Below are 13,131 nucleotides of genomic sequence, written 5' to 3' on the forward strand. Positions count from 1 at the left end.
AGAAAAACATTTTCATGCAAAAATCTAGTCCTGGTTAAGAGCTTAGTTCTGATGCTGATTACTGATATGAATTACCAGTTCTGGTAGTGGTTACCAAACCTAGAGCCGAGCATGTGTTCAGAAGCGCCCCAGTCCTTAATTTTTAGTGTAAGTCTGCATGGCTCAACCACTATTTTCCACCAGGCCTTGGCTGAAGGAGCTCGGGGTTTTAGTAAAAAATGAAATAGACCTGCAAATCTAAAATCTGCCCCACCACTGTGATACAAGACCAACATGAAATTTGCATTGAAATGTACTGAGGATGCAGAGTGATGAAAGTGGGTTACATGTTTTCCACAGTTCCCGAAATGTTGTAGTAGAGCTCTGAGTTTATCTGTGAACATGAATGAAGAGTTTTGGCACAACTCTTATGTCTTCCAGAGCTCCATTCTAGTCCATTAATGTCCGCTTTCATCACTGAGATCCTGCAGCAGCAATACTTTGTGGATTGCAGCCTGAATGATTATTCCGGGAGTGTTAGTTGTTTTATTAAAGCATCTCTTTGCTGCTAAAGGAAAAGACAAAAACAGAAGCAGTCTTTTTATTGAATTAATCTGATTTTCGTCTTTTGTGCTGCCAGCTATCAAGATTGTCAAATAAACCAGATTTGATTTATAAATAATAGTTCCATTATCTCTACTGGGGCACTGGTCAGAGTACCTGAAATTTTAATTCACTTGTTCAGCTAAATTTCATCCTCAGTTCATGGCCATAAAATTCTGTATTGACAAACTTTCAAACCAACTTTGACTCTGAGGTATCTAGTCAACATTTTTCTTCTGTGTGGATATTAGTTTATTGAATAAGTGGCATCTGTTTTCCTCCACATCACTGGTGGGGTAGGTATTTCCTTTTGACAGCTTTGCACGATTTATGGCTTTGCATGCTCCGAAGAAAAATAGTACTAAGCAAAAAATTCCAATTCATTACCTCTTAGTACTTAATTAAGTTCATACACATTGCACACTATAGGTGAACCCTGAGATGACTATGACAGCTGCTGAGCAGCAAGTTATATTATCTTTCAGAGACAGAATGACTTTTAATTATCTTGACCTCTTTTTTCCATCTGTGATATCCATACATTTCCCTTCTACTTTGTTCCCCCTAACAGATGTACCAAGCCAAGATTATATTCTTGGTCATTTTCTCTTATCTCTGTGTTTAGGTACCCCGTGTTTTTTTCCAAATAATAAAGCCAAGCTATGTTCACCATTATCTATGTGTTTTGTACAGCAGCAGATGAATTGCATTGTGCAGGTTCCTCCTAATAATGCTCTGGTGGTGGAAAGGGTAACAGCCTGATAAAGCAAAAAGAAATGGATCTTACTATCAGAAGATAAAGAAATAAAGAGTGCCCATGTTTTACCTGTCAGGGTTCTGTGTGCACACATGCATCTGTAAGAGGATCCGTTGGGTGAAAGTCTTAAAGCATTGCCCACATTTCCAAAGATGCCAGTCACTGAACTCTGAATTTAGTTGGCTTGTTGATGTAGGGCTCGCAAGGACTCGCTGGTTTTTTACACTGATCTGGTTAAATCCTGATTCGATAGAGCCTGATTTATCCAGAAGAGAGAAATTCCTGTTACACGGAGTCTGTGGAAATACAATGGACCGCTGTGGAGTGGCAGAGGGTAGTTTGCTACTTTTGTTAAATGGCTGCACGGTATCTTGTCTTGACATGGCTTCCATTACAGTTGAAGGGACATTCACTAAGAGAAGAGGGTGGGGGAAGAGAAAGTTTTTCTTACAACAAAGTATTCAGAGATAGGGAAAAAACCAAAACAATTTGAGTTAACATTAAAGAAATATGCCATCTGCCTTCCGCCTACTGACTAGAGCAAGTGTTTATTACTAAAGATGCACATTAAATGGGCCAACCTAGTACAGTGGTACCTTGGTTCTCAAACTTAATCCGTTCCGGAAGTCTGTTCCAAAACCAAAGTGTTCCGAAACCAAGGCACGCTTTCCATAGAAAGTAATGCAAAATGGATTAATCTGTTCCAGACTTTTAAAAACAACCCCTAAAACAGCAATTTAACATGAATTTTACTATCTAACGAGACTATTGATCCATAAAATGAAAGCAATAAACAATGTACTGCAATCACACAATCAATCAAACAGTAGCTGGACTGGGTTCCACAAACAAAAAAACCACAAAAATGCAAAATAAATAGCAAAAACAGACAGACCTCAGTGTAACACTCAAAACGGAGCATGTCCGGCTTCCGAAAAACGTTCGCAAGCCAGAACACTTATTTCCAGGTTTGCAGTGTTTGGGTTCCAAGTTGTTTGAGTACCAAGGTGTTTGAGATCCAAGGTATCACTGTAATGATCTCAGGCCTGGTCTACTCATGCAGCTGAATGAGGTGACATAATTCTAAGGTGTAGAATGTGCTGTACTTCCTGACAGCAGACGGGAGATTCAATTTTGCATTGCTAGAAAAAGAAGCAAGTAGTAGGTACATGAGGGTGTTTCAGACTGGGACCACAAGCAGGGGCAAAGGGTTAAAGGTCCCTCCATTTCGTAGGAGTCCCAGTCCAGATCAGGTTATTTCATGACTGCTGTTAAAGAAATATTCACTCAGGTAACAATTGTGTAAATAATGTGATGCCCAGTTTGGCCCTAAGATCATTAAAATTTGGCTTAAAGCAAAAGTTACTTTGAAGGGGGAAACCCCCTTACATCCTTCATTATTTCTTCTTTTGCAATTTTATATTCTCTATAATTTATCCCATACAAAATGTTATTGCACTTAGTTTCACATCTGAGCAATGTACTAAATAAGGAATAGAGAACAGTGAATAGCATCAATGATTTCTCAAGAGTCAGAGATAGTCTCCAGTTTGCTGCTGTTTGCTGATGTTCTTAGAGTTGTTATTTTTTAATTGCCATATATTAGGGGTGCGCAACCACTTTTTGCTATGGTATGGTCAAATAATAATTTGGGGTAATTTTACTATTCCCTGAACCACAGTGTCAATAAATCCTGTCAAATTGGATCATAGACACCACAAAGCCTTGTGTTGCTCTGTCACTGTTTTTTCTGTGTGTCTCTATGTTTCTCTATTCCAGGCTTTGCAAGAAGTGAGGCTACTTGCAGCTCACTGAAGAGCTCTGGTTTAATAATAATAATAATAATAATAATAATAATAATAATTTGTTAGAGCAAAGCAGGGAAGGGTTTCTTTTCCAAAAATTAAAACACTTATTTGTTTTTAAAAATTGTCCACTGCTCTGCCTGGAAGTGGGGGGCGGGTGGGCGGGAATCTTCAGCACTTCTCAGGCAGCATTAAGGACAGCCTCATTTGGTCATGCCTATCTGGATGATATCACCTGCCAGCATAACAAGGCCAGTGTGAAGCTGCAAATATTTAAAGAAAATGTACAAGCAAGAACACACATTGACTATGTCTTAATTATTTTAATTATTTAGGAAAGGAAGAACAGGAGACAAAACCCCTGCTTCTCCCCTGCTTCAAAATATGAAATTAACATGGATTTTGGAGTTTTAGTTGGCCTGATGAAGGTAACAATGGATTCTGGAGGTAAATTAATTTCTTTTAGTTCCCCCACAAAACCCTGTTTGTCAACAATTTGGCAGGCTTAATCTGCTCTGTGCCTTCAAATGTAATCTGTCAAAAGGGGGGTAGTGATATAAAATCAGTTCCTGTAAAATAGTATCAATGTTCTTTTCACACTTCCTTAGCCAGAACATAGGTGGCAACCTGTCCTATATGTACATAGAGCTGTGTATACATGAAGGAGCGTCTCCACCCCCATGGTTCAGCTCCAAGGGCCTTCTGGCGGTTCTCTCCTTCTGAGAAGTGAAGTTACAGGGAACCAGGCAGAGGGCCTTCTTGGAAGTTGCACCCACACTGTGGAACACCCTCCCTTCAGATGTCAAAGAGTGAAACCATTATATGATCTTTCGTAGACAGCTGAAGCCAAGACAGTTTCAGGAAGCTTTTATTATTTGATGTTCTGTTTTGTCCCCTTATATTTTGTTGGAAGCTGCACAGAGTGGCTGGGGCAACCCAGTCATATGGGCAAGGAACAAGAAATAAGTTGTTGTTGTTGTTTTGTTATAGCTTGCCCTTCCATTAAGAATACATCGCTGCATTGCATGTTTCAGTTGCTTGTGCTCAGGCTTAGTTAAGGGCTGAGTTACAGCAGGGCATGGCTACTAATAATCTTAAGAGTTATGCATGGAAGCCTGATCCAACAGCAGGGGGCTAGCCCTGACACAGGGAGCTTAGAGCTTCAGCTCCTGGACACAAATATATTTGGATCAGGTCTTAAACTTTGAATCAATTTACAAGTCATATCCAAAACATCCATGAGCTGAATAGGAAGGCAATTTTTGGTGATTCCCCTTGCCACCTGTAGTCCTCCATTTCCCCCTTAATTCTGCTCCAGAGTGTCACCCAATCCTTCAGAGCAATTTGGGGCAGGGGAGCTATAGGAGGCAGAAGGAATAATTGAAAATTGGTATTGTCCCTGGTCTAGTTATGGATGCTATGGATGCTACTGTCAGCAGACAGACACCACCCAATATGCCACACAATGGCCACTTACCTAGTCAGAAGGTGGGCAGCAATGCCAGCCCTCCCCCCAGAGGGCAAAATGACTTCACCATGGTGGCCAGCCACAATCCCGAAGTTCAAATTTGTCCTATCAGGGGCAAGCTGAGGGGTGGAGCCTGAGAGAATCCACAGGGCATCCTTATCGCATAGGTGCAGCCACATCAGCCTTTGAATGGGGTCTCAGGCCAGAACTTACAAAGGCATTAGGCAGGTGGCACTCAGAATCATACAAAGGGTACATTTGCCCTGGATAACCCTCACTTAATCTTTCCATGTAACTCCTCTCTTTCAGGTACCCCTTCCAAGAATGCCTGGATTTGTGGGCACTGAGCAAAAGTCTACGCAAGGGCAATGACTTGGGGTGCACAGCTGGGTCTCCAGGCCAGGGCCAAGGTGACATGCGTGGGCCAGTGTGGCATGTGCTGGGATGCTCTCATCCCTAAGCTAGAGCATGAAATAGCAAGATGCAGCTCCCCTGATGTGTTGGTCCTGCAGTGGGGTAAAATGATCCGACCACCTGGAAGAGTGTCAACATTATCCTAGACTTTGACGTAAAGAGACTACACAAAAAGTCTCCAATAATCACCATCATTGTAGGTCAGAGCTCCTAAAACGTGAGCAGTGGCTATATGTGTGGAAGGACCAGCCTGCGTTAATCATGTCCTCTGGAAGATAAGCGTTGTGAAGCAATGGAACACCATGGTGACCATGTTATCCTACACCCAGCAATGAAGTTTTTGACAGTATGGACTTTTAGAGGCCTGATGTGGCAGAGGATTGGTTGCAGCTGTAGGTGTGTTTGGTGGCAAGATGGCAAAAACTGGTGAACAGATTAAGGCATTGGTTGAAATTCTTAGTCCAATTCTGGATGCGGTGAAGTGGTCTATCACCCCAGCTTCAAGCAGGTGTGTTCACAGAAGGGCTGGGCGGTACTCTGATTTATTGTCTAAAACCAGTATGGCATTCACATTGCAATACTAGTTTCATACTTTTTGAGGTAGCAGTACATCATGGCTCCTCAGCTGCCGCGATGTATCAGCAGCTCAAATTGCCTTTGCCTGAGCGGGTGGGCTGCAACTTTCCTCTTGGGGCAGTTGGTTGCTCCAGGAGGAAACACACAGCCTGCCCACCTTTGAGGTAGAGCTGGGCAATGTTGGGTTTTCAACACTGTGGTTTAGAATCATAGAATCATAGAGTTGGAAGAGACCACAAGGGCCATCGAGTCCAACCCCCTGCCAAGCAGGAAACACCATCAGAGCACTCCTGACATATGGTTGTCAAGCCTCTGCTTAAAGACCTCCAAAGAAGGAGACTCCACCACACTCCTTGGCAGCAAATTCCACTGTCAAACAGCTCTTACTGTCAGGAAGTTCTTCCTAATGTTTAGGTGGAATCTTTTTTCTTGTAGTTTGGAACCATTGCTCCGTGTCCGCTTCTCTGGAGCAGCAGAAAACAACCTTTCTCCCTCCTCTATGTGACATCCTTTTATATATTTGAACATGGCTATCATATCACCCCTTAACCTCCTCTTCTCCAGGCTAAACATGCCCAGCTCCCTTAGCCGTTCCTCATAAGGCATCGTTTCCAGGCCTTTGACCATTTTGGTTGCCCTCCTCTGGACACGTTCCAGTTTGTCAGTGTCCTTCTTGAACTGTGGTTTGGTGATAAACCATGATGTTGAAAGAACTGCATTGGCCCCAACCGGCAAGGCACAGTGAAACTGCCTCAGCTCTCATGACAGGAGCTGAGGCGCATTCACCCCAGCGCATCATGGGCTGCGGCCAATGCAGCTGCCCCCAGCCTGCTGCTCAGCTGGGGGACAGAAAGGCTCCTTCCCCCAGCTAAGCGAGTCCTAAGGTCCCTGCGGCTCACAAATTCAGGAGCCTGTGACAAGGCTATGCTGGGAGCAGGAGGGCTCTGCTCCCCCCTCCCAGCGGCGCCTGCCCTGGTGTCCTTGCCGCCGGCATGGGAGGCTGGTGAGCTACCTTACCTGCTTCCTCCCCACTCCCCAAAGATGGACCAGGCAGCAGTAGCCAAGTACACAGAGCCTCTCGGACTCCTGCATTGACTGCCTTAACCTGTGTGGGCACGTTGCAAAGCCACCCTATCTGTGCCTTGCAGAGAGGGGCTGCTGACGAGCGTTGAGTCCCAGCTGCCTTCCACCGGGAGAGTCGGCTCCTAAGCCAGCCCACCCTCCCAAACAAAGGCAGCCAGGCAGTAGCCAAGCAAGGCTGCCTTCACCGGAGCCCACGCCTCGCAGCTGGCTCATGGGAGCTCCTTTGAACTTCTCCATTGAGGGGCGTGCATCTGTGCCCCCTCAATGGAGAAGTGTAACAGAACCCGCACCTCCCTGCTGAGCAGTCCCGTTCCCACTCCTGATCCTACTTCTGTGTAAGCAGGAGTGGGGTCAGGGCTCACTCAACTGGGGAGGGGAGCACTTTAACAGAACCCCCACCCTCACCACTGGTGGGTCGGGGGCTCCATAAACTGCTTGGCTGAGGCAAGGGCAGCAGCATGCAATATGAGGGCAGAGTGAGATGGCGGTCTCATCAGTGGTATATCACAGGTGAAACTGCCCCCACTCCCCAGCTTGTTTCGCCCTCAACCTGCTGGGCACTGGAGGTAGAGGGACTCAAGCAGTGGGAGTTTCACCGGCGATGTACCGCTGAGTGAAACGGTCATCATGGTCTGCCCCTCATACCGCTGCTGGGTGATACATTGATCTATCACCCAGCCTACTTTGAGGGCACCTCAATGCCTCATCAGAGCCTCCTTGAACCGCTCCGCTGGGGTGGAGTCCCTTCCCCGCAGCTGAGCACAAGCCATTGGGGCTCGCACACTTCCTCCACTAAGGCAGGGAGGAAGAAATAGCCAAGATACATTCCAAACATCATAATATATCAGCATATTGTGGTATTTAGATGCTGATATATTGCCCAGCCGTAGGGTCTAAGTAGATGTCTCTGTCCAGAAGCCAAGCATGGGGCAGATGGGCAGCCTAGTGAGGACCACCTTAGTAGACCTGCATCTTGAATGGTGCTCCATCTCACGCATGACCATCAGCCCATCTGGAGGCTGAAAATGGATATATACCCAATGCGTGAGTCAAAGCCAACCTGTATCTGAAAGCAATAAAAGTTGTAGCCAATTTTAATCCCACAACATTGTGCTGTCTGTTTTGTTTTGCACCTGTTGCTGCCTGGGTTTCACCCTCTGAGGGGCAGCGGCACTACAGGTGGGTCCATAAACAGTTTCAAAATTTTAAAAAAATTCTCTATGAATTACCTAATCATATGGTGGAGGTTTAAAGATGCTGACAGTGATAACTCTACATGAAATACAGGGGGGAAGTAATATATTTTAATGTTATATGGAGGGTGAAGTATGTGTCATACTGCAGTTAGCATGCTTTGGACCAAGACATAAATTCTACACGCTCTGCTGATCACTGCTCTCAACAAAGGCATGGAAAACTGGTGACGGTTAACAACCTTCATTGTGCTCTGGACTCAAGGACTCTGCTTGATGTGCATTATCCCTCATAACATGGTTCCAAAAGATTTTCATAAAACATTTTTCTGTAGCCACTTTAATTGTTTTGTCTGTTATTTCAATCTACAGACTACTTTTCCATGTTTCAGTTTTCAGAGCAGTGCCATTTTGAGTAACAGCCCAAGCTTCATTCCTGGATTCTATGTTTAGTTCAATTCTGTCCCTACCAAGTCAAGAGTTTTTTCTTAGTGTCTTAAAATGGATCTCTAAATTGGAAAAATTCACAATAATTTAATGGAAACGGAGTGTTCACGGATTTAAATCTGAACATATTTTAAGGAGAACAAAGAACTAATTGTAGTAACTAACTGTGAAACCAACGTATACAGAGATGAAGTAAGATACTTACAGTTCTCATCTTGTGCAATGCACTGTAACGGGATTCCAAAGAAAGATGTGTAGCTGTCATTATACCAGACCAACAACTCTGTGCCCCTGGGAATGTCCATGCAAGCTCTGTAGAATATATTTGACCTGGTCATAACAAGCAAAGGGAGAAAGAATGAATGGTTGGGCAATAATTCTTCAGGAGCATCCACTCATCAGTGAAAGAGAGAGAAAAGCCTAGTGAAAGCTGCCCTCCATAGAGATCCTAGTGGTTCTAGCAGAGCTGGCCCCTTCTATACCCCACTTACTATCTCAAGATTGCTTAAGGAAGAACTAACTTGTCCTGAGGGGAAGAAGAGAAAAGGCACAAGCCGTTTTAACTGTAGCTAGGAGTATGAAAAGAGCTGGTATAAGCAGCTAGCCTGTGACAAGCGTGGAAGGTAGCTACTATAAATCATTTTTTAAAAACCCTAATATATACGTATTAATGGTATTTGTATTTATTTTTACATAGACAGAGGTTGCCCTGGTTTGTTTTTGTCAGAAGACAATGCACAAATACAATGAATAAATGGACAGATGGATGAAAGTATTCTAAGTGGCGCCCATGTAAAGCAGAATAACAAAGTACATTGTATTTCAAAGCAAAAGTCATCTGAACTCTGAATATATAGATGAATACAAATATATAATTTTGGCATAGCATCCTTAAAATATGCTTGCAGAGAAAATGATTGCCATGACGGAAAAATATTTCAAATTTCCATGAAATGTTTAAATGCATGGGGGACTTTGGGGTTATGGTACTAAAACCAACACCAACACCCCTAAAAAACAACCCCAAATCTAAAGTAGATCCCACAAGCCTGAAGTCTACTTCTGGCATAGACAAGCTAGTTTTCTTTGTTCCTAACACAGTAAACAAATGATTTAGATCTAAAATAAAAATGTTACTAATAACCTTGACATTTCTTTACACTGCTTTTATCCTAGAACAGAAATACATTTCTCAAAGCTTTAGCTAACCTCTGCTGAATATGAACGTACATTTCTATAGAAAATGGAAGTCCACTCTAGGAATGTTTCCTCAAAGCAAGCTCCAAAGTGGAGCTTACTTCAATAACTTTCTTTTCTGTAAGTATGCATAGGATTGCATCCTTTGTGATATTTGTGGTTACTGTGAATTTTTACGAAATTTTAAGTTTGAAAGGTGGTATATAACTTTAATAAATTAATATGCAGATACACTGGGTCAGGCCTTCTCCTTGGTGACGCCCCAGCTTTGGAGTTCCTTCTGCCCCAAAATTCAACAGGCATCTATGTTGACGTTATTTTTAGATAAGTGTTTGGAAACTGTGACTGATTTTATTACGGCTGACTGTTTTACTGCTGGTTGATATACCCTGTTTTTTTATTGGCATTTATTGTTCTTTATTGAAGATTTACTGTCCCATGCCCTAAGATCTTTGGATGAAAGGTGGTATAGAAATATTGTAAATAAAAGAATGAAAGAACATATCTCTCCCCACCCAACCCCCCGAGTATGAATAAGGGAAGCATTGCTATTTCATAAGAATCACAAATATTAGATGAACATAAATGACAACCAACTAAGTCCAAAGAAGAATTTTGCTTTTGATACACCTTCATGAAAAAGAATAGACACGATGCAAGTACATGCAGTACAATACTATCTATATTTACTAAGAAGAAATTCCCACTGATTTCAGTGAGGCTTACTCCTGGGTATATTTCCTTAGCGTTACCACCTAATGTCTGTACTTGGCTTAGGCATGGCTCACCACTAAACCCATGGTTGTAGTAACAGTTACCTATTCACCTATTCACCAGTAAATCCATATTTCTGTTTAGCTAACATCTTAAAATGGAGCTGAGATTCAAAATTTGTTTAAGCAGATACATAAAAATCAGTTAACAATTATATGAAACCCCACATGCTGGTAAAACCAATGTGAGACCAGGCTTTTAGGAGACAAAATAATAAAAATAAAAATAACTGTGGAGTGGCTGTCGCTGAAGCCAGTTATAGTAAAGTAAAACATGCTTATATGAGATGGATAGTAATTCAATAAATACAAGACAAGCTTTCCATTCTGGCTGAAATATTGCCTACCAGAATTATATAGTCATTGTAGTAAGAAATGACAATTTTTTACATTATCTTGTGTAAAGTGTGGAGACATAAATGGACTTTTAAAAAAGTTGAATCTCCACTGGTTTCTGCAATGAAGAATTGCTACAAATATTAGCCTGAAGTTTGAGATAAAAGTGTGCAGGGTTGGTAGGCCTTAAATTTAGCCTCTCTATAAAGAATTGGCTGTAGCAGTGCAATTTGTTTCTTGTATAACACTGCCGACATAAGGAGAATCCTTAACCACATTTTTCATGGCAGTGAGATATGCACTTGTCAACATATTTTGTCACCGCAAAGTGGCTCTTGGCAACAGGATCATAAAGATCAATAAAAAAGTGCAGATTCTCAATATTTTACAAGCAGCTGCAAAAATTTCATTTATCTTGTTATTTTCCTCGCTTACTGCCACCCTGTCTCAGGAGGGCACTGCTGGCTAAGCATAATGCTTTTTCCCAACATTCTATGAATATCTGACAAAAACTCCTGCCTCCGTCTCTTTCCTGCCCTCTCTCCCTACCCCGCCATCTATTTCCACCCAAGCTGTACATTTTATTAATTCTTTCCACCATTACATAAAAATCAAAATCAGGACAGTGCTATAAATCACCCGCATCTCCTGACTTAAAATAAAAATAAAAATGAGTCTACTTTGTACTTCACCCTTGTAACTTTTCATCTCTCTGTTTGGCTTCACCTAACATAAACATAGCAGCCCAGCAAATGAATGTGCTAAAACCCAATGACACACTTTGCCGCTGAAAGAGCTGAACTGTTTTCAAGCAATGGGTGGTCTCTAAGGCTTGGAGTAGGCCAAAAAAAAGGGGGGGGGAGTGTAAGCATACACGATTCCTTACAAGCATATAGAGCTTCCAAAACTTGCAGAAATCTCTGCATGCTGAAGTACATCAAAGGGATTTTTCCTCTTTCGGATAATATTTCCTTTGCTGACATGTATTTAGTATTGTGGTTGGATGACTCATAAAGATAGCTTTGTGGCGTCCCAACGCAGTTGAAGCAGAACACATGCCAACAAACATTATTGTCAGCTTCAAAATAAAAACAAAACGTTCAGCTAAGGGTCAATCAATCAAGAGTGCTTTGAAGAAAATTCCATTTAGATATTACAAATCATAACAGAATGAATTTGAAACAGCTGACTTTCAGTGAGGAAGACGTCCATGCACAATAAAAAAATTAAGACGGTTTTTCAGTGACCAACTTTTCTATTTTCTTACACTTGGACGTGGTCCCTGGTGATAGATGCCAATTGTTTTTTTAATTCTGTTTTTGTAGTTCATTTTTAAAAGATCTAAAGTAATCGAAAACAGATCAACAGAGGGAACTCTAAGGAACAGCTCCATCATGAAAGGAGAATTGTAAAATCCACTTAATATTGACAGATGTGTAATGACTTTCTCATGGTCTCATTTTGCTTGAGATTTTAATCTGCATGTATGCAAATATGCACACACATAGTGATCCAGTGATTTGCTGCAGACATAGTGGTGTAAATGGATGTAAATACCTCCCTTGTCCTCAAGGGCTGTCTGTGGTTCCTTCAATGGAAAGGACAACTTTACACATGCATCCTTTTTGGTAGCAGAAGTGTCACATGGATGAGCATATACAGGCCTCATGGATAAACATATACAGGCCTTCAAATCTGCATCAGGGCAAAATCTAAGTATGAATACTTTACATAAATGCTCATGACATAAAAAAAACCCACTGACTACTAGTCAAAGTGTTCTTTATGATCTCAGAAACAATTCTTTGATTTACCAATTTAATACTGTTTTGCTGACATTCAGAACAATTGTTGTTGACTTCTTTTAAAAATATGTCTCTGTTGTTGCACTTGGATTAGTGACACAAATTGACAAGTGTCCCCCCCCCCACCTTTGAACTGCTTTTGTCTATTTTGATGGTTAACCCAAAGAAATAGAATTTGATGATTATCTAGTTATGAAAATGGGGGTATAATACAAAAACTACGTTTCCCCCTTTTTTATATATGTGATTTTTAAAATAAAAAATAACACAAAAAAGATAAAAATAACCTCAAGCTTTATAAAAGAATAAGCTAATGTAGTAGTTTCCAAGTTGGCCATTCCTTCATACTGCTAAGAAGTCCAGTAGGGCCAAACAGTTATTTATCATTGAGAGCCCCTATATATATGCAGCACATTTAATAAGCAGCTTTGACTGTAAATGTGAGCTCATAGTCACCTTATATATCCCAAATCAACTTCTCATGTTGGTTCCTTAGCTGACTATAGACTCTGGTCTTCTTTGCAGGCAGGTGCTATCCCACAAAATATCTGATTATCTGTGGATAAAGTTGACTGCTCCAATACTTTCAGACCAAAGTGGTAGTAACATTTGAAAGATGAATAAGCAGCATGCACTGTTTTTGGAAAACTGTGCTTTTGGCTTACCTTTTCAAGGTAAACATTGGCAGCCGGGTG

General features: G+C 41.7%; 1 protein-coding gene across 5 annotated transcripts in view; it reads right to left on the reverse strand.

Annotated features, from left to right (window-relative positions):
- Positions 1-13,131, reverse strand: part of PRDM6 (PR/SET domain 6) — a 101,878-nt gene that overhangs the window by 22,092 nt on the left and 66,655 nt on the right. For all 5 annotated transcript variants that reach the window (XM_081880481.1, XM_081880482.1, XM_081880484.1 and 2 more), the window contains 2 exons: positions 8,531-8,655; positions 1,409-1,751 (listed from right to left, as the gene is read on the reverse strand). In XM_081880481.1, coding sequence (XP_081736607.1) covers positions 1,409-1,751; positions 8,531-8,655 — 468 coding nt within the window. The remainder of the gene's footprint in view (positions 1-1,408; positions 1,752-8,530; positions 8,656-13,131) is intronic.

Source organism: Podarcis erhardii (assembly GCF_964252035.2).
Source record: "Podarcis erhardii genome assembly, chromosome: 11".
Lineage (NCBI taxonomy): Eukaryota > Metazoa > Chordata > Lepidosauria > Squamata > Lacertidae > Podarcis > Podarcis erhardii.